Below are 22,811 nucleotides of genomic sequence, written 5' to 3'. Positions count from 1 at the left end.
TCCACAAGCAGGAGAGAAAGGCATATTTCTCTATACTAGAGGTTCACAAATGGTGGGTCGTGACCCACTTGGTGGGTCGTGACCCGATTTTGGGTGGCTTACAAAAGGCTGGGCGGCACCATCTTGGATTCTGGCCGTGGGCACCACCATTTTCCAAGCCTGCATCAGTCATGTATGGGAAAAGCTTCTCTCCCGCTGGGTCTAAAAGAGCGGCATGCGTAGGCGCAAAGGAGTGAGGCAGTGCCTGTTTCATTTCTCCAGTGAGCATGACTGTGTTGGCAGAGCAGAGCAGAGCCTGTCTCCTGAATTTCAGGTGGGAGTCTGAAGCTGCCCCTCCCCCCTTGCCCCAGATGGGCTCCTTTGCAAAGCTTCTTGCACAAAGTTTGGGAGGGAAGATTCGGGGCTCAGAAAAGGATCTTCCTCCCATGAAGGATTCACTTGATGAAAGTTTTGATGTGCAGCAAATAAAGCACTGAGACACCCAGGAGAGGTAGGGGTGGGGGAACTGGACTGAGCATGTGGGTGATCTGTAGGTCTAGGTAAAATGGAAGACTCCCATCTTATAGGTGCGCTGACAAGTCTGGTTTTGCTCTGTAGGAGCCTTCAGCTTAGTTAGTTTAGTTAGTTTAGTGAGTTTGTTCATTCCATGAACAACGATGGGCATGTTCAAAATATATCAATGCTATGTTCAACACTAGCTGGAGGCAAGCACACCCTTCACACACACCTCATTACAAGAAGTACATTCAATTTTACAGGTGGAATGCTTGGTAGCAATGGTAGCATGGGACAGGGAATTGGAAAAACTTCTGTACTGGAATGTTTTCTCTTGTCATTTGAAGTTTATGGGTTCCTAGGTGAGAACCTGGAAGTGATTTCCCTTCCTGCTTAATGACATTACGTCCAGTATTGGCATCACAGTGATGTCACTTCCTGCTTGATTATGTCACTTCTGGGCATGACAGCACTTCTAGGTTAATGACATCACTTCCAGTGGGTCCCGGACAGATTGTCATCATGAAAAGTGGGTCCCGGTCTAAAACATCCGAGAACCACTGCTCTATACCATTACTCCCCTTCAGCTGGTATTCAGAGGCCTACTGCTTCTGAACCTGGAGGTAGCACGTAGTCGTCATAGCTAGTAGCTGTTGACAGACCTGCCCTCCATGAATTTGTTCAATCCCTTTTTAATGCCATCCGAGCTAGTGGCCATCACCACATTTCACTGCAACTAACTCTGCAGACGGGTTCTGCCCTGTGTGCAGAATTACCTCCTTTTCTTCATTCTGAGCCTTGTCCTAGTCAGTTTCATAGTGAAAAGCTTCTTTGTAATCTTCTCAAAAAACAGAAGAGAGAACTCGTTTTATGAGTTTAGATTTTATTTGTAATTGTACAAATGACATACTTTATTTTTTTTTTTAAAGCCAGGATGAAAGTAGAAAAGCAGATGAATGGACTCCTCACTTGGATGACAATTCTGCTAATTTTCTTTTTGTTCCTTAAATTCTTCACCAGCAGTTTTGAATTATTAACCTATTACAATTATGAATGGTATAAACCTATGATGATGAGAGAAATCATTTTTTCCATTGTATATTATTCTGTTGCTTGTGCTTAACTTTCTTTCTTTTCTTGCTCAGGTCGCAAAAAGGCTATACAGCATGGGCTGCTATGAGGTATCACTAGGTGATACAGTTGGTGTGGGGACACCAGGCAGTATGAAAAGAATGCTGGAATCCGTCATGATGGAAATCCCAGTGTCTGCTATTGCGGTGCATTGTCACGACACATATGGCCAGGCTTTAGCCAATATCCTCACCGCTCTGCAGGTAATTTCCAGCTTCTACATATTACCTTGTTTCTGGTTTCATTCAAGCGCTTATCCCAGGTCCCTTTATTCTTAAAATGATATTGAAGAAAAGAGGAGGAAATCAACACAGACTGTGCTGCCCACAATTGTTAAATCGGGTAACAAACAGCAGAAATGAGCAGTTTCCTCAGGACTTGGGAATATTCCATAAGATTCCAGGGAGTTTTGGCAGCATAGTTGCTCTCATGCTAGCCATACAATGAGCTTCTTTCAGATGTGTCAATGAGTGAATCAGTCTTGCATACTATAAGTGCATCTGCATAACACAATGCTGCATTTTTTTTTGTCCTAGTGCAGTGATTCTCGAACCTTTAGCACCTGGACCCACTTTTTAGAATGAGAAACTGCCAGGACCCACCGGAAGTGACATCATCAAGCAGGGAAAATGTAACAATCCTAGGGTGCAATCTTACCCACACTTACCTAGGAGTCAGTCCCATTTATTGTCAGTGGTAAAACTATATACATAGTAACCTCTCAAAAGTACAGAGCTGTAGCATTTCCCTAGATGCAATCACATACCATGGTAGCATCAAGTCTAATATATTAAAAATAAAATATTGAAATGAATGGGGACCTACCTGAAATTGGCTTGCCTAGTGGGTCCTGACCCACAGTTTGAGAAACACTGTCCTAGTGTATATGCAAACCGTGTCCACTGATTATGGAAAGTGGCTGTGATTTACTTAGGCTGCAATCCTATCCACACTTACCTGGGAGTTTTTTGTTGGCATCCTTCAGTCTCGGAAGACCATGGTGTCACGCTCTGAATGGTGGCTCTGGAACAGAGTGTCCTCTCCAGTGCGCGAAGCCTGGGTAAAGTAGGTATGGAGGATAGGCTATTACCCATGCAGCAAATCCCCCTCTCCACGTCGCTGAAATGGTCCAATGGAAAGGCAGAGGCCAATACGGTTGGTTCCAGCGGCGTCGCAGGAGTTGCCAGAACGTGATTGTGTTCAGCCATGAACTGCCTCAGGGACTCCGGCTCCGGATTTTGCCTCGAGGTTTACTCCTGAAGCCTTTTCCATAACTGGATGTAGCCACAAGGCAGTGGAGGTTTGGGATCAGAGTTTTCCTTCTCTCAGATGAGCTGCCTTCCCAGGCTGACAAGCCCCATCTACCCGGTGGCTGTTTAGTCTCCTCTTACAACAAGTACAGCCAAACTGAGGGCCTATTCTTATCCCCAGCCCCCAGGGGATATCTGGGAGTATCCCCATTGTTTATAATTGGACTTACTTCAGAGTAGACATGCAGAGGATTGGGCTGTTACTTATTTACTTTCAGACATTTGTTACCCTCAGATATGACAAGCCAAAGTCTGCTCCAGGGGGTCCCAGGTTTTGCAAATGAATCTGTAGTTTGTTAGGCAGTGATATTACCTGGTTGGCTTTCCAAGCAAACGAGCATTCTCCTTTGCATTGTAGTTGGGCTAGCAATCTATATAATGTGGATTAGCGGTTTGAAGTGAGACCTAAACTGCCAATAGCCCATAAAAATTCAGTGTAAGTTCTAAATCAAGGGTGTCAAACATAAGGCCTGAGGAATGAATGCAGCTCCCAGAAGCAATTTATCTGGCCCCCGTTATAATTGGGTTCTCCTAGTTTGATAATTGGGTTCTCTCATATAGTGAAAATATGAATAAGATTTGCACATTTTCTCTTCTGTCACCTGCAGTTTCTGTGTGACAACAAAGCACTTACTACTGGCCATCATCCGCTTATTGATGTCACTTTGGCCCTCAGCAGGCACCATGAATGCTAACTTTGGCCCTTTATATGAAACATGTTTGACATCCCTGCTCTAAATATTCAATTCCTTCTTCACCCTCCTTCCTAATGGTCCCACCGTACACCTTATAACAATAGAACTATGTAAGTAGTGTGATGCAAAGCAGAAACAAGTAGAGATCATGGCACACCTATACCAGAGGTCTAGGAAGGAGGGAACATTTTAACAGGGTCTGCTGTAATACAGCAGCTGTAGTACAATCAATTTGAACAATCAGGAGTAAGTGTCCCCCACCCTCCATGGCAGGACATTCCATTTGTGCCTAATAGAATGGTTGAAATTTTGGTGAGATTCAAATAGTCCATCTCTGTCATTGTCGTCATCCCCCCATTTGACTATGTGGAGGTAGGAATGGGTGCACTACACTAAGGGAGAATATACATGCACTTGCTTCTCATTGTTTGATGGGGCACTGGTTGGGAGGTGATTATTTGAACGGCCCTTTGTGCTGCCTTACATACAGAAACTATCTTGACTCTCCAGGGTATTAGTTGGGCCCAATGTCCTGTGAGAGGGAAGGGGCTTCTTTGCTTTTTTAGTGCAACACTGGAATGCTGGTACTTCCTCTTCCCCCCCTCTAATTAAGTAGGCCAAGAACAGCTGAGGATGCTTCAAAGATGAATCAGGGAAGTTGGCTATGCATAGATCAGTGGTTCTCAACCTTTTAGCACCAGGACCCACTTTTTAGAATGAGAATCTTTTGGGACCCACCAGAAGTGATGTCATGATGGAAGTGACATTATCAAGCAATTCTAGGTTGCAATCCTACCCACACTTACCCACGAGTAAGTCCCATTTACTATCATTGTTAAAAGCATATACATAATAGCCTGTTATAAGTACAGATCTGTCACATTTTCCCAAATGCAGGCACATACCATGTTAGCATCAAGTCTAATATATTAAAAATAAAATATTGAAATGAATGGGGACCCACCTGAAATTGGCTTGTGACCCACCTAGTCTTTATTTTCTTAAATATTTCACCTAAATATTTAAATATTTCACCTATTTCACCTAGTTCTTTATTTTCTTAAAGAAAATAAGAAATCCTCTGGAAAATATTTCTTGCCTGGCCTTGCTTAGTACCTACTGAATCATCAGGTTGAAAACCTGCTGCATGATAAATTGATCAAGCTTAACTCTAAAAACTCGGTAATATATTAGATGTGCTTCCTCTTAGGGAAAGCACTGTAAAATTTTAATTCCAAATGAAATAATGGAGACATGGATACTATTCCAATATTTTTTTACTAACTAAAACAGTCACTGTTGGAAGCTATCTAGGTTGAAACTGCACATTTGCCATGTCTTGTTAACCAAGGAAGACAGGAATTAATCTGCATTGCATGTGGATAAAGGAGCCTTAAAAAGGAGTCTGTGAAAATCATTATCTGGCATGGTCTAGAGCTGAACACGCTTCCTAACAATACTACTTTTCTTTCTGCAACTCTGAGCTACATTTTCTAACTTTTCATAACAACATTGCAACAAAAATCCCAAAAAACCAAGATTATGAGTATGTGTTGTATTCTGGCAGTGTGACTGTAGTTCTGTAGATCTCTTAAGTCCTGTTTGGACACTATAAAAACAAGCGTACAGTGTACTCGCATACAGTGTGATCAGGAGGATATTGTCTGCCCCTCCTTGCTAACATGGTCCATGGTTATGCTTCTTCCTCTCCCCAAATACAGTGTTTGCCTGTAAGGTAAACACTATCTGGGGAGGGTTTCTCCCTATGGGCTGGAACACAGGATAGCCAATGTTCAAAATCACAGTGAGTAATGCTCCTCTGCTACAATGTTTTCTATTGGAAACAAATGCTGTATTGTGGGAAAGCTGGGGGTGTGGCTACAAAGGTTAGTGGTTGAAGCTTAGCTCTGTGCACCTAAGACACTAAAGCTAACTAGGAGGAGGGATGTTAAAGCTCCACTAAGTGTAGACAAAAAACTGAAACAAATATCCCTGCCAGAAGTTCATTAGACCTCTAAACCTGGACAATTGTGATCTACAAAGCTCGCTCCCTTCTGAGTGTTAGAACATGACAAGGGTATTTAGCCAGACTTTTCTGATCCAAGAAATCACAGCAAATTAGCTCCCTAATTGATCTGGTCCCACCCCAATCACCTCATCACCCACCTGCTATTTCATCCAGCTCTTTACTGAATTCTCACCATGTAATAATTATGCCTGTTATGCTTTCCATCTTGGCTGAAGCAAACATCTCCATTCCTGACCCTTTTCTGCTCCTCTGGTTTCTGGAAAGTATAATTATTATCTTTCCAGCTAAATTTCCTCAGTCGTGCCTGAGATTCAGTTCCAAAGGAGGTGCTCCCAGCTTCTGTAAGAGGCAAAGCTGGGTAGTTTTGGCTTCTAAGCAAAACTTTATTCATTTTTGAGCCTGTACTACTCAATTCTGTAGTACAATTCTGTAGTACTTCTCAATTCTGTAGTACTTCTGTACTTTAGAAGTACTATTCTGTACTACTATTATTCTAAAAATAATAAAATAATAAAAAAGAAATAAATAACGCTTGTCATTTGGTAGTGTTCTGTGCTGGAATATTTACTTTCAAAATAATATTGCCCTAAGTAGCTAAATTTGCATAAGAAATTACCTTGGAACATCAGCTTTATATGGATTATTAAAACAACAAGGTAGGTAGTGAATGATGGCAGACTAGGTAGCCAAAACATTTGAAGTTAAGATTATAATCTTCGGACCTCTCTACCTTGAAGAGGGCATTGCTGAATTGAAAGGGATTTCTCCAGAGCAAGTGGTTTGAGAATTGAGATAATTGTTAAAGCTACTGAAGGGAGTAATGTAGAACCATAAGTTAGAGTATAGTTTTCTTTCTAGAAAGTGTGTTTTGGTATGAATGTAAAAAGCAGATTAAATAATATTTCAAAATAATAAGATTTTAAACAGAAGCATGACTGAGACTTTGTTTGGTGACTGGACCTTGGCTGAACCCAAAAACTTGAGAATTAAAATATCAGACGATAGAACGTATAGAAGTGATAAAGTCAGCAAGAAAGAGGAGGCGTGGCTGGCTGTTAAAGTACGAGAGCGTACATAGAGCGTTTTGAGTAAAATTGCATGTGTAGACTGGATAACAAGAGACATGCAGGGTTTAGCTGCAAGAAATGGTAAACCATGTTTGGAGGAAATATTAGTGCACCTCAAAGTGAGAGTGAAAAGGCTGACTAGAGATTTTTATACAAGAGAGACCTCAAAAAGGTTCGAATTTGGATTAGTGGAGATTTGAGTTACCTGGATTTGCCCAGAGCAGAGTTTACACAACATATTTGTTTTTATAAAGCAGGGGTCTCCAAACCCCAGCCCGGGGGCCAGATGCAGCCGGCAGCAAGCCTCTATCTGGCCTGTGGCCAGCCTCTTCTCCCCTGAAAGCCTCTGACCCACTCAACTGAACATGACCAGAGCTGTGCTCTGATTGCATCTGGAGGGTGTTCTAAGGGCTGGAGAGGCTGAGTGAATGAGCCCACTCATTCATTTATTCATTCATCTAAGTTCCATCTCTAATTTATTTATTTAAATTTTATATTTAAATTTTTTTCAGCACTGCACCAGATATTTCATGCGGCCCTCTGGCCAAAAAGTTTGGAGACCCCTGTTATAAATGGTTGGAAATGCACTATTTTTAAAATGCCATTTTGTTTAACTAGCTAATAAGTTTTATGCTAATATTGTACTTATCTGAGCAGAATTAAACTTTGGTTACAGGCAGTTTAAATGTTTGACCCATTGTACAATTGCAGAAAGAACTCAAAGAGTTGAGTTTTCCAATCTTTCACCCAAATTCACTTAACGTGAATGGATAGGAGAAAAGTGAAGGAGCAGAAGTGTCCTGGAAGGAGCACAAGAATAATGGCAGAGTAGAAGTTTTCAGAGTAAGTTTTTACCTTGTAGGTCTTTGAACGTTTCAAGTAGATCTCTGAAGAATGATGGCAACCAACAGTAGCAAGAGAGATAACAATGGATACATAGAGTGATCTATGTAGTATAAAATACAGCATGTATATTATTTTTATGTATTTAATGCAGTGGTTCTCACACATTTAGCACCGGGACCCACTTTTAGAATGAGAATCTATCAGGACCCACTGGAAGTGATATCATGTCCGGAAGTGACTTCATCAAGCAGGAAAATTGTTAACAATCCTAGGCTGCAATCCTACCCACACTTACCCAGGAGTAAGTCCCTTTGACTATCATTGTTAAAAGAATATACATAGTAGCCTGTTAAAAGTACAGATGTGTAGCATTTTCCCAAATGCAGATACATACCATGGTAGCATCAAGTCTAATATATTAAAAATAAAATATTGAAATGAATGGGGAACCACCTGAAATGGGCTCGCAACCCATCTAGTGGGTCCGAACCCACAGAAACACTGATTTAATGTATGTTATACTGAATTTAAGAAGTAAAGCAGGATTGCTCAGTAAGAGTCAATCACACTAGTACATTCAGAAAAACAACGGGACAAAATATACCTTGCATTAATAAGGTACTTGGTCTTGATGAGTTTATTATCTAAGAGTCAACCGTGGTTCTGATCCAGGTTCATTCTCTCCTCCTCCCCCCCTCTGCTATTTATTCTGAGAAGGAAATTCTCAAGGGCACTAATGGAAACTTTCATCTCAAGACAAATAGCAGCTGTGCAGAGAAGTAGATTATCCAGACGTAGTTTGGTCAATAAGAGAAGAACTTATGATTGTGCAAGAATCAAGCGTAAAGTGAAAAGCTGTTAAATAACTATAGATCCAGAATAAATATCCAGTATGGATTTTAGAATGGGTGTGCCTCATCACCAAAAATGTGATATGCAGTGGACAGACTGTGCTTTGATTTTTCAGAAAACAATTTATAGAGTCTTTAGAAGTTAATATTGGGACTTAGAAAAAGTAATAACGGGAAAGGTTCCTAAGTGACTGGAAAGAGTAATTGTAAATGGACTTTTCTTTTCTCTGCTATGGAGATCATGGCAACAAGGTAGCAGAAAATTGAGTCTGCAGGTCCCAGATTCTATTTCTTTAACATATTGCCCTATAGAACCATGTCTTTTAAGATTACAAATAAGATGTCCAGCTTTCTGTGCATTTAACAGGAAATAGTAGAACAACCCAAGAAACAATAGAGCTCAGGCATTATTTATTATCCATTTATGTTTATGACCAATATAAACTTCAATATGAACAAACCATTGCAGTGTAATGGTTAGAGTATCTCGCTAGAACCAGAGCTCAGATCTCTGTTATGCCATGATGAAACTCTCCCAAGTATCAGTCACTCTCCCTCAACCTAATCTACTTTTCAGGTTGTTGTGAGGATAAAATGGGGGAGGTGAGCACATATGCTGTCCTCAGTTCCTCGGAGGAAGGGCAGAATAAAATCGTAATCTATGTTTAGCCATTCTGTGTAACTGTTTTCTGTTCCAGGAAGTAATGGGTTGCATTTAAAGAACTGTAAGCAAAAGGAAAATAGTCAGTAATGCTGTAGCCAAATGTTTGTGCAGGAGTTTTCACACAAGCCCATGCTGTGAAATAATAGGAAAGTCATATGGCAGTTTTCAGGATTCTGCCTGTGGAAAAGATTCCACAAGCTCTTGCAGAAGCAGAAGATCATGTTTTGGATTTTATTTTGTTTTTCTCATGCAAGAGTCTAATGCCCTTCTGTGAGCAAAAGACACTTTATGTCATGTTTCAACAAATCATATCAGCTTGGATCCACTATGCCACTGTGGCACATGAGGCAAGGGAGGAGAAGCGAAATCCAGATTCCTATATAGCAGCCAACACTTTTGAAGAGAGGCCCAAATATCCAGGGCTGAATGCTGGGTCTGTACAGTGGAGTTGGGTCCTTGTTTGTGATTCAGTGGACAATGCTTGGTAAAGCGTTCTGGGTTGTTTCCCCAGCCAGGCATTTAATGGCTCAATCCTTTGTGTGTGGTATGCTGGTGGACCCTGAAGTCCGCCATCACAGTTGCCTCTCCAGCGGTCTGCAGAGCACTACCGCCAGTGCAAAGGATGGGAGGCCACACTGCAGCAGAGGTGCCATGCAGAGCAGCTGTTGCTATGGATTGTTATTTATTTATTTATTTATACAGGAATTTATATACCGCCTTTCTTTGGTCGTCAGATTTCTCCTCAGACTTTAATCCAAGGCGGTTTACATAGGCAGGCTGTTCTAAACCCCCGTAGGGATTTTTACAATTGACTAGTTCTAGTCTTTCATAGAACTCCTAGTTCCAGCTGGATTCCTTCTTGGCCTGGCCTCTTTCTGGCCCTTTGCCTCCCACGCTCCACTTGACGGCAACTCCTCTCTGCCACAGAGGGTCAGCTCATCAGTATATCAGTGTGTCGTCAGTTCTTGGGTACTTCCGACTGTTTTGAACTGGCAGCCTCAGATCTTCAGGCATACAAAGCGGCAGCTCTACCAACTGAGCCATACCTCCTGCCTGCTCCTGGTTTTGCTGGTGGTGAGGGTAGATCAGGGCAGGGATCAGGCCAGGATGGGGGCAGACCTCAGCAGCAGCGGTGGCCTCAAGATCCTATTCTTCCTCTCTGGGCCCAGCAAAAGACCTGGCACAGATCTGAGTAGGCCTGTAAGGGACCATGGTGCAGCAGACAAGGTAAGTGCACATTTTTTGTTACTTTCCTCTCCCAGCTGATCTGGTTCCCAGCCAGCCTGCAGTGTGCAGCCGATACTGTGTTGGTGGCACTGCACCATGCAGGCTGAACCAGGATAGGATTGGGCTATAGATTGCTTAACTTCACATTTGGGTGAATTAAACTTCAGATTTAATTATACAGGGTGACCCAAAAGTAGGTGGGCAGTAAATGATAACATTTATTCCACCTACTGTCCACCTACTTTTGTGTTACCCTGTATATAGGAAGTGGGGGCCTGCTGTATGAGTTGAAACTATGGCTGGATGGTAGGTAGGAAGCTTACAGTTCATTAAAACATTAGTCTCTCCCCCTCCCCAAAGCAAGCACCCTTGTCATCTCGCTTTGGGCCAGAGCCAGAGTGTTCTTTCACTTGCTTTAGCAATCCCAGGATATTTAAAATTCATCCACTATGTGGAAGTTCTGCTGATTTCAGTGTAACTAATTTCCAATAAGTATATTTAGACGTGTTCTTAATACTGTTTCTGTCTTAGGTCATTGGATTTTTCTCTCCCCCATTATTTATTTCTACTGTGTGCTTTCAGCACCTGACCAGATAGGCAAAGTGTTAAAGTAAACAGGTGGGGTCTTGGTATCTGCAGGGGATCTGTTATCAGACCCCCCCCCCCCGGATGCCCAATTTCGCAGATAAACAAATCTGTAATTAGCCCCCTTAAGCCTTCTGGAGGTGACCAGAGTTCTGCGGACCTGGAAGCTCCACCTGTATTGGCAGATTTAATAAGGGAAGGGAACGCAAATTATCTACAAATTTCATATCTGCAAGTTAATAAGTTACACTGTTGATAGGTGGAATTTATTATGGTTATGATTTGTAACTCAGAGATATTTAAGGGAGGTCTGGTGGCAGTATTAAATGAAAAAAGTGGGTGCATGTATGAAAAAAATCAGTAATATACCACTGCGTTCACAAGCAGAGCAGGTAGGCTGGACATGTAATGAGAAGCTTGATACTTGACAATAGAGCATGAAGTGGAAGGGGAGGAGTGGATGTTATGCTGATAATTCAAGGAAGTGTGGACAAGAATCTTAAATTTGTTACAGTGCTATTCAGCCAAAGAGATTTTGCAGCAGCCACGGATCATTCTTCTTTCCAGACCTTGCTTATTAGCTCTTGGTTTGTGTTGCAGACAGGAATTCTGGCTGTTTTGGATTCAGACCCTCGATAATCTTTCTGTATAGTTTTTCTTATTCTGAAGTTGCCATGTCAACCAGGGGTAAGATCTGTGCAATGTTTAGAGACCTTTATGGTCCAGGAAGCCTCCACTACATTGGAGAAGAAGGCTGACAGCAGCGATGAATTTGGACTCATGATGTTACACCATTCTCTCTCCCTCTCATGGTATTCTCTGGGCTTTGTAAGGACCCAATCCTGTCCAATTTTCTAGCTCTGGTATAGCCACAATGCAGCCCTGTGGTAAGGGAGCACATGTTCTCATATCTTGAGAAGGCTCCAGTGACTGTCCCTCCACCGCAGGATGCAGCACACACCACACTGGCACAACTACACCAGCACTGGAAAATTGGATAGGATTGGGCCCTAAGTTGCTTGTTTAAGGTAATTTTTGTTCCCACTTTTCTAATTTTTTAAGTCCTCCACTGTGGATTTTTCTGCTCCTGATAGCCAACCAATGTCATTGGTCACAGATATCATTGCCTTCTTTTCATTGACATACAAAATCATTGTTTGCTTTTGCCTCTTCAGGAACCTTTTTATTTAAAGCATTTTATAACTCATAAGTAATCAGAGGTACAAGGCTGCACATGGAGGAGAAGTATGTTTTAGCATCTTTCCTAATGCAGTGCCCTGGTCCTGAGTTTCTATATAAAACCATATTGAATGAAATCCTGGGCAACTCTCAAGCTCAGTTATTATTATAATATAATAGCATTTTTATTGGGCTATAGCTAGAGGTGCTCTTCTGTGCGAGTAAGGTGCCTTCCACTCACAAAAGTACTGCTTTACACTTCAAGTTAGACTGTTGCACTAGAAAAGTGAAATGAAATCCAAAGATGCTCTCCCACTTATGGAAGAACTTGTGCAAACTGTTGCACAAGATTGTGCAGAAACATTTTTGGGACAGTGTGAGCAGCTGTTTTTTTTCTGCTTCCACATATCTAGATCCAGCCCAAAGTGTTTTTCCTGAAGAGTTCCATATATATTATGTCATTCATCTTGCAATATTTTCTTACTTATTTAAAATACATGTATCTCATATGTCTATTCTGCTTTCATTGGAATGCACATGAACATTTCAAAGACAACCATATATTTACCATTTACATAACACTTTTTATGATATTAATATTCTCAAGAATCACAGTTAGGAAAAAAAAAACTACTGCAAATCAAGCACAAGAATTGAAACATAGCAAGAGAGAGTAAAATTAGGAGTTCAAGACCCCTGGTTTGGGAATCACTGATCTAAATGGAGCATCAGATTCACATGGGAGAAGATGGTCCTTTAAGAAACTTTGTACCATTATTGCCATTGTAACAACCTTGCAAAGTAGACCATCATCATCATGTATCAGAGGGGTGTTTGCTTGAGGCCCACCCATTGAATTCATGTCTCAGATGAAAACAAGAGGCTTTCTCACTTGTGCTCTTAACGAATGTACTTTACTGCATTGGTCTCGTGCATTGTTTATCTTGTGAGGCCTGCAAAACAAGGAAAAGTCTTTGCCCCTGCTATCCTCATGCGCTTCCTCCTGCAGACTATTGGCTGTGCCACAGAAATAGAAGAGGATCTGGGGAGTCATCAAGTCTAAGCTGTGTTGGCAAAATTCCCTACTTGTAAACAGTCTAGGAAAGATCCTCATTCATTCTCCTCCTTTGCAAACCTCAAGAGAAGAAGATTTCATCTCTTTCTTGGGTTCTGCATCTTGCTCTGCTGGATAATTTCTGTCATAATTAGGAAGTTTTACAGTCTGATTGCCCAACCCAAATGCAACTCTAAGCAATTTCTTCATGTTAGTCCCTGTTGTCATGCTGAATAGTTATTTCCGCTTTTCTTCCTGGGATTTGGAAATGGTTACCAGGACTTATCTCGCATGATATCCATTCAACACCCCCCCCCCCCTTTAAAAAAATAATTTCTGGGCTCTTGGCCTCTGGATTCTCTGTAGTTTGCCTGTGTCATTTTTTTTTTAAGTAGGGATCAAAATTGCATAAAATATTCCATATGAGGCCTATTCAGTTCCAGTTAAACTTCAGCTGTGAAAAGCTTTCAGTAGGATCCATAGCATACTAGATGAGTTGTTAAGCCTTAATGTATGCATGCTTTATCATGTTTTCTACTTGCACTTTGGCTCCATGGGCCACCTCAAATCCTTCTTTTTTCTTAATGCTGACGAATTTAAATACATAAGTGAAGTGGAGATTAGGCTGGTAGCTCCACAGGGAAGTGGAAAATATAGCAAACAGATGCCTCTGCTCCTCCATACTCTTTACATGACCTTTAGTTTAAGTGCATTTTCTCTCCTTCACTGTGTTCCTAAAGCCTGTCCAGATGATCTCTGTGTGCACGCATGTGTGTAAAATAAGTGTGCTGTTGTTATCCATATGCTATACATATAGCATTTTTAGAGCACTCCAAATGCAATATGTTTTTTTTCTGGAAAAATGTGCTTTTGCCTCTTTTCCAGTCAGCACATCCATTACAACTGAGAGTGCTTACTTCAAATGTGATTGTGCAAGTGTTGGGCATCTGTTGGAAAGTGCCTGTGATATTACTGGTGAAGAGCAGGCAAATTCACTCCTCCCCATAAAGGTCTGCTCATTTAATTTGTAAGCTTTCATGTTTTAAAAGCATATTTAATGGGCCAATCCTATGGGCTGTTTACAATGGCAGAACTTGCATCCTGCCATTGTAAATGCTGCACCACCCCCATAAATGGCACACTGCTTGCAACACTGTTTTCCTTTGCTTAGCTGAGTAAAATACAGCTGAATCAGGGTGACCAGATACAATGGAGGACAGAATGCCTATACCTTTAACCATTGCATAGAAGAGGGAATTTTGGGAGGTGCAGCTCAACATGGAAGGCTATAAAAAGCTGCACCTGCCAAAATTCCCTCTTCTATACAATGGTTAAAGGTATAGGCACTCTGTCCTCCATTGTATCTGGTCACCCTGTGCTGAATGTTGTCAGATGTAATTAGTAGTGCTCAAGCACCAGTGGTACTTTTATACTGCTGGCACTGGGTATGGCAAACATTCTGTAAAGGATGTTTACAGCACTTGGAGGGGAGGGAGTTCCAGCACTGGGCTTCAGCACCAAACAGCCAGAAGTAAGTAGTACTGCTTGGCAGTTGTGTGGCTTTTTGTGGTGGGGTGGGGGGGAGGTGTTCCAGGGTGGGAAGGGGGCAGGGAAGGCATGGGGGGGCAGAACAGGTGGAAGCCTCCTCCACTGGATCCTATTCCCTGTGTTGGGCTGCAAACCTGACACAGGGCTTATCAAGTCTGCACTGGCAAAATAGCTGGAGCAGAGATGAATAGACCCATTGTGCAGCCTGGGGCTTTCCTCAGGGGAAGGGGATGAAAATCTCCCTCATGAAAACCACTGGTGGCCTCCCTGGCCAAGCTGGATGCAGCAATAGCCTTTTTGGCACCATTGCTCCTGGAAGTTCCAGGGAGCTTGGAATTGAACTTTAAATTAGCTCTCACCATCTTCAATTCAGATTGAGGCATCCTGTTCCCAGCTATCTGTACATGAAGTAAAAGCAAACTATTGTTGTGTTTTCATCATGATACCTAATAGGTCTGGTGAGGATGAGGATTTCAACTTATTGAGTAATCCATGGGGGGGGGAGGTCTGTAATCGTAAAAAAGGTTAAGAACCCTTGCCTTAGACATTGTTCAGTAGATTCTACACAACTGCAGCAGTAGCAGTTTTATAAGACCTCCTTTTATCATCTAACTGTGCTTTGTTTCACTAGACTATTCAAATGACTATGTTAAGAGTCAGTATCATCTAGCTGTGAAGTGGACTGGGCAGTAATCCAGGACACCCTCCTCCCCTTTTTTGGTCAGAAACAGACATTCATTTTCTGGACTAAAAGCAAATTACTTCCAAATGATGTAAATGGAACAGGGATTTTTCTGAATGTTTCATAGGTTTATAGAATCTACTGCTGTGGTCTTTTTAAAAAAAAATTTAAAGGGGTAACTATATTTTAAAGAAGCTGTTAATAATTTTGGTGTCAGTATCACCATACTGGTCAGATTACCCCTTTTATGTTTGTTCAATAGATTAAACTTGAGATGCAGAACTTAAAGGGACTGTCTCATATTTGCAGCTATGTATAACAGGTCTTCATAGCTTAGCAGTGCTGTCCTATGGATACCTTCAAGGATTGGATGTGCCAGTGCTTGCAGAGCTGAGTGAATGCTTGTGGGCATCCTACTTTTCCTACTCTGTGTCTTGTTAAGTTTTTGAATACAGTGGGCCCTCCTTATCTGCAGACTGGACATCTGCAGATGCAGAGCCCAAGCTCAGAGGGCCTCCTAAATACAACCAGGCATTGTGTCCGGGAAGAGTTCTGATGCTGGGGAAGGTCCGTGGAGTGGCTTACTTCTGGTTTGTATCCGCAACTTCTGGTCACATCCAGGAGGTGTTCTGAGGCTGGAGAAGATCTGCAGCCCACTCCGTGGGCTTTTCCCGGCTGTAGAATGGATGTGACTGGAAGTTGTGGGCACAAACTGAAAGTGACTTCCAGTCATATTTGGGAGACTTTCTGAAGATGCTGGGAAGCTGGCATGGCCCCCTGGTGAGTCCCTGTGGCGCTACAACACTGGCCCCCGCTGATTTCATTACCTGTGGATTTCAGGTAAAATTATCTGCAGATTTCATGCTGCGTAAAGAAATATTTTCTTTTGTCTGTCCTAACTCTCCCAACACTCAATTTTAGTGAATGTCCCCTGGTTCTGGTATTGTGTGAGAGGAAAAAAGGCATTTCTCTGTCCCTTCTATTCACCCCCTGTATAATTTTGTGTGTCTCAATCATGTCCCCCCTCAGAAGCCTATTTTCTAGATTGAAGAGCCCCAAACTCTATAACCTTTCCTTGTAAGGGAGGTGCCCCTGCCCAGTAATCATTTTGGTTGCTCTCTTCTGCACCTTTTCCATTTTCATGATATCATTTTTGAGATGTGGCAGCAAGAACTGGGTGCAATACTCCAGGTGTGGTCTTACCATTGATTTTTACAGCAGTATAATATTAGCCATTTTATTCTCAATACCTTTTCTAATGATCCCCAACATAGAATTAGCCTTCTTCACTGCTGCCGCACATTGGGTCAGCACTTTCATTGAGCTGTCCACCAGTACCCCAAGATCTCTCTCCTGTCTGTCACAGGCAGCTTGGAACCCATTAACCTATATGTAAAGTTTTGATTCTTTGCCCCAGCGTGCAAAGACTTTACATTTACTTACATTGAAATGCATCTGCCATTTTGCTGCCCATTTTCCCAGTTTGGAGAGTTCCTTCTGGGGTTCTTCACAATCTCTTTGCTCTTCACCACTCGGAAAAGTTCTGTGTCATCTGCAAACTTGGCCACCTCACTGCATAACCCTATCTCCAGGTAATTTCTGAACAGTTGAAAAGCATTGGTCCCGGGACAGATCCTTGGGGCACATTGCTTTTCATCTCTCTCCATTGTGAAATTTGCCCACTGACACCCATTCTCTGTTTCCTGGTCTTCAGCCAGTTCCTAATCTATGAGAGGATCTGCCCTCTAATTCCCTGACTGTGGAGTTTCCTCAACAGCCTTTGGTCAGGGACCATGTCAAATGCCTTCTGAAAGTCCAGATATATAATATTCACAGGTTCTCCTGCATCCACATGCCTGTTGACCTTTTCAAAGAATTCTAAAAGTTTTGTGAGGCAAGTCTTACCTTACAGAAGCCATGCTGATTCTCCCTCAGCAAGGCTTGTTCATCTGCGTGTTTTAAGATTCTATCTTTGATGAGGCATTCCACAATCTTACCCAGAACAGACATTAAGCTGACCGACTTATAGTTTCCTGGGTCCTGTCATGAATATGTACAGTTTAGGCCTAATAGCATGTAGAGCCTGAACCAAACTAAGCCAGTAACAGAAAAGTGGCTTGCAGTTCCTAGCTGCAAGGATGTGAGTAAACAACAGCCAACGAGATTTACAAATCAATGGAAGGTAAGAACGTAACACCTTTACAGACAGAGTGGTGCCTATCAAGCTGGCAAAGGGCAGCTGTGGATTCCCAGTAAGAGGAGTAAGAACTAGGAGGGCTAGCAACCAGACCTGCTTTGGGAAAGTTCTGTCCCCAAAAGTCTCTGATTGGACAGCCCAAAGTCACTTCAGTACTATTAGCATAAGAAGTATAAAAAAGGAGACCCAAGGGGGCTGCTGGGACAGAAGTTTTGAGTGCAACATTCTGCACACTATGAGCCTTTGTCCACCATGGGCATCTGGCCTCACAGGTAGCCTGGAGCTAAAAGATCTACAGAGAAGCTGACCTAGGTGAGAGTTAGGGAATAATAGAGATAACCAGCTAGTTTTGTTATTTTAATGCTGATATGTTTCCTAGATGTTTATGCCTCTAGCATTTGCTGCTTTATGTAACCTTACGTACTTAATAAACTAAAATCTCTTTTACCAAGTTGTTTCATTATCAGTTGGGGACAAGGGCTCAGAATCCTGCCTAGCCGTTCAGCAAGCTACCAAGTACTCATTGAGGTCTAGTAATTCGAGGACTGAAGCTTTAACTGGAGAAAGCACTCAGTGCCTGCAAGGGATAGAATTAAACCTAGAGGGTCTCAGTGTCCCTGGACAGGGTTCGAGAACCAAGAACTCTGAGCACCCCAAACCCCCGTAAGTATTTTACAGGTCCCCTCTCCTTCCCTTTTAAAAGGTCAGTGTAACACTTGCTATCCTCCAGTTCTCTGGCACTATGGCTGTTTTCAGGGATAAGTTGCATATTTTAGTCAAGAGATTGGCTACTTCATTCTTCAGTTCTTTAACTCTTAGGTGAATGCCATCTGGGCCCAGTGACTTACTGATTTTTAATTTTAGTTACAACACAGAAGTGTGACAGCAAACCTCACCCCCTTGCTAGTATGCTCTGGAAGCATGGCTGTCTCTTTGGGAAGGGTTTGTCACTGCAGCCAAATACCTTCCACAGGGAGAGCAGGCATGAGTGCATCCTGGCTGCTGTCATCACATGGACAGCATCCTTGTGATTATCAGGCCTGATTATGAACAGCTTAAACATCTGCACAATTAATCTCTTTCAGAGTTTGTGAAAGACTACAGTCTTTCTAAGATTAGGCACTTTTGAGAGTGTTGATTTTTCTCCTTCCCATTGAAACAAGTCCAATCTTATCTAGGGCTTTTGATGATCGGATCTCATGATCCACTGTAAGTCCCTGATAAACGGCACAAAATTGTGTCACTGTCATGCAAGCTGGAGCCACCTGTGCAAACCTTTGGGGGCCCTGCGTGTGCGTCAGTGGGTCACAGACAGCGTACTGAAGCAGGTGGGTTGGTGGCAGGGGCAGTACAGGAGAGGATCGGGGCAGTTTGTGGTGGGAAGTGGACCAGGGAGGTGGCTGGAGGGGGGATATCAGTGGCAGCCATGCCTGCCAAGATCCAATCCCACTTTCCCTGTCCCTAATTGTCCCGTGAGTCTCCTTGGACGTCTGCCACCTAGATAGCTGGTGTAAGTCGAAGGAGATCCATTGGAGGCCAGGCAGCCTATGGCGAGGTAAGTAACAAAGATTTTTACTTACCTTTTCTGTACTGTCTGGTTCCCCACCCAATTGCATGCAGCCCATGCTCTGTTAGCAGTGCTGCATGCTATGGATGAGCTACTAGCTTAGCAACTTATGGAGTGTCTAGGTTCAGGGGTCCATATGTGACTTGAAACCAAGTTCTGTAGGCTGGAATGGCTGGTTCTTGATGGCCCCGGACTTTTGCACCTGTGCAGAAGTACCAATGAAGGATATACTATGCTTGTGTGGAAGTATCAACATCTGTAACTCAGATATCAAAAATTTGGAGAGCGTGTGTAATGGGACAAAAATGCTAGACTTTGTTGCAAATTAGCAGAGCAGATGTTATTGTGCATTCACTGAAAGGAAGAGAGGTCTCTGCTCATGGTGCTGTTGGAATAATTGTAGTTTTTATTGCTAGATGTTCACCACATTGGGTAAAAGAAGCAAATGTATCCTTCAAAAGAAGGAGCAAACTAAAAGTCATCTGGGCTTCCCACTGCTACCCTCCTCAACATCCAAATAAAACAAGACCTCTAAAGTTAATCTAAATAAAGAAATCTGCCATAAATATATTTAGGGCTTAAGTTTTCTGCATACAGTATATCAGTAAAGGAAAAGCCAAGCGGTGTAGTTACAGAAAATATTTTAGAAATTGTCCATCTGATGTCCCTAGTAATTAGAGGCTGGTCTGGGGAGATTGACAGGGTAAATTACTGGTGAATGTTTACACAACAAAACATATGCCCAGTACAATATCCTATACTGCTGTTACTGAAAGCAGAGCCCGGAAATGTATGGTGGAAACAAGACCTGGGTACTTTTCTTATGCCAACACAAACATCAATTAGAGCACAGTGTGAGAGGAGTCCTAAGGAATACTACTGCGTATCAGTAGTTCAACCAAGTCAGCACTTTTGTGTAATTGCAGGGGAAAGGGCTGAAAAACATTACAGATCTCAGCAAGAAATGGCCCTTTATCCTTTTAAACCGATCCTTGATAAAATAATACTGGGGTCACAAGAAGGCTATTTTGCCAATTTCACTCTCACCGTGGGATCCGTGGACATCTGGCTGAACTGCAGAAGCTGGAAAAGGTCTTTAATATTCTCCTGATAGTAAAAATGGACATGTGGAAAACATTCTAACCTGTTGATCTGTGGTGCTCCTGGTTAAAAAAAAAGGGGGGGGGACACACGTTTGGCTTTATACTTTGTGATGATAAATAGAAAGTCTCCAGCTTCAGTTGTAAATAAGCTAATGGCATTAAAAAGAAGAATAGGGACTTTATTTGCCAAATATTGTTGGAGACAAGCATGCACCTGTGTAACGCTCTCATTCAGTAACTGTTAGGAGCTGCTTTTAATTTGGCCATGTATTCAGACAACTCAGTTTTGTTTTTTTTAATGTCAGTTCATATCATTTGCAAAACCAGAATTTCTCCTGAGCTGAAATGATCTACCTTTTGATGCAAGGATGTCAAACATAAGGCCTTTATTGAAAGTCTTGATCTGGCCCCCATGATAGTTGGGCTCTCCCAGCAGCACCATCAGCTGCTCTGAGCTGTGAAGTGGCAGATTGGCAGAAGTGGCACTGCTGAAATGGTGGTCCTGGGAGAGCCCAGTTATCCTGCAGGCCAGCCTTTCAGCAGGGAGGTATCACTGCTAATAGGGCAGCCCACATACTAGTTGGGCTCTCCCAGTGCTCCCCTATCAACATTGCTCCTACTGCTGGGAGGGAGCAGTAGAAGGAGGCTCAGAAGGCAAGGGACAGTACAGGGGAAGAGGCAGACCAAGAGAGGTGAGAAAGGGACTGGGAGAGCCCGGTTATCAAGCTGTGCTGCTTCTGCCGAGGCATTACTTTCTTGAGCACCCAAGAAGTTAACACTCTTCTCCAAGGATGTATTTCTTGCATATTCATCTAAGGAGAACTTTATGGTTCCTGCATGAAAAGCATGCAGAGTGACTTACACCCAGTTGTATGTTTTAAATCAGTGGTTCCCAACCTTTAGGAGATTGCGGATCACTGAGGCAAAAGTTGGAGTTGTTGTGGAATACATGCTCACAAAAAATACATTTAAATTTGTAATACAAAGCAGCCCTCATTATTCTCGGAACTCCCATGGATAACAAAGACTGCGGGTATTTGAAAACTGTGGTTTTCACCTACCCCCTGAACCCAATTGGAGCTGAGCTCTGGTCGGTCCCAAGGCTCTTCTGAAACCTGCAGCTGCCACGTGTGTCCACCGTCAGTTGTGGACTTCAGAATGAAGCCTGGACTTGTTTAAAGGCGACTTCTGGTTATCACCAAAAACTGGAAATCGCCTTTAAATGATTCTGGGCTTCATTCTGAAGCCCGCAGAGGCTGTGGGTGGATTCGTATGTGGGCTTCAGAAGATCCTTCAGAGGCTAGAGGAGAACAGCTCCCATCACCCCCAGGGGTTCCAGGTTGAGCCACACCACGGGTTTGGGGATTAAAAAAGATTTTTAATTAGAAAAGATTTATTAGAGATTTGTGTTTTGCTGCTTTTACTGTCAGCTGCATCTGCAGGCTGTCTGCTCTCTGCCCTCTCTGGTGGTCCATGGAGGCACTGCTTGCTCAGCAAGACACTGGAAGTGATCAAAAACAATTTTTTCCCCTGTAACTTTGTGGACCACTTCTCAGGGTCTCTAGGACCACCTGTGGATTCTGGGTTGGGAACCAGTGTTTTAAATAGTTCACAATTCAACAGAGGCTTGAGTGTCAATTGGTTTAGGGAAGGGTTAGTTCAGTGATACAGCATCTGCTTTGCAGGCAGAAGGTTGCGAATTCAATCCCTGGCATCTTCAGGTAGGACTGGGAAAGATTCCTGCATGAATCCCTGGAGAGCTGCTACCAGTCAGCAAGGCAAGCCTGAACTTGATGGTCCATTGGACTGACTCGGCAGAAGGCAGGTATGACTCTTCCTGTGAACTAATTTTTTTTTCATACGATAAACCCATATAAACCCCAGTATAAACTCATATAAACCCCAGTATAAACCCTGTTTCATAAGATAAACCTGTATAAACCCATTTCATACGATAAACCCATATAAACCCCAGTAATGACAATTTGCAAAATATATATGCAAGGAAACATTTTTTGAAAATGTTTTATTTTCAAAGTTAGAAAATCACAACACCAATTGTCAGGAAAAACTCCTAAAAATAAGAGAATATTCATTTGGTAGAAATGAACATGAGAATAGCTTGACAAGTTCCTCTGGACAGGATGCTCAAGGAAGGTTATACCTCTGGAAAATAATCTCACTCCAGGTGATTTTTTTTAAAAGGAATGTGAAATGAGGTGTCATCTCATGATTTGAGGGAGGTATATAGAGAAGATCTTCTGGATATAATATGGAATAGAATCATTCAGATAAACCATTTGTTCAGGTCATTTGATGTTTAGTTTTTAAATTAAAATCAAATTATACAGTAAAAATTGCAAGAAGCAATAGGGACATTGTGTCCTAGACACTGTATCTAGATATGCTGGGACTTCAACAACACTTTCTTATGTGCACACCCTGAGCTATTCATTTTGCATATGCAGGTTGAGTTCCTCCTTGAATATAAGCAAGGCGTTCTTGGGATGTGTGGCAACTTGAAATGCACACACTAGAGCAGAGGTGGCCAAACTGCAGCTTGGGGGTCACATGTGGCTCT

At 42.4% G+C, this 22,811-nt stretch overlaps 1 protein-coding gene across 4 annotated transcripts in view; it reads left to right on the top strand.

Annotated features, from left to right (window-relative positions):
- The window catches only part of HMGCLL1 (3-hydroxy-3-methylglutaryl-CoA lyase like 1), a 95,334-nt gene that overhangs the window by 59,193 nt on the left and 13,330 nt on the right, over positions 1-22,811 (top strand). For all 4 annotated transcript variants that reach the window (XM_066640849.1, XM_066640841.1, XM_066640832.1 and 1 more), the window contains one exon: positions 1,641-1,829. In XM_066640849.1, the coding sequence (XP_066496946.1) occupies positions 1,641-1,829 (189 nt within the window). The remainder of the gene's footprint in view (positions 1-1,640; positions 1,830-22,811) is intronic.

This window comes from Tiliqua scincoides, chromosome 1 (assembly GCF_035046505.1).
Source record: "Tiliqua scincoides isolate rTilSci1 chromosome 1, rTilSci1.hap2, whole genome shotgun sequence".
NCBI classification, from domain to species: Eukaryota; Metazoa; Chordata; class Lepidosauria; order Squamata; family Scincidae; genus Tiliqua; species Tiliqua scincoides.
Note: the sequence above shows the minus strand (reverse complement) of the source record. Positions and strands in the feature narration are given on the sequence as shown.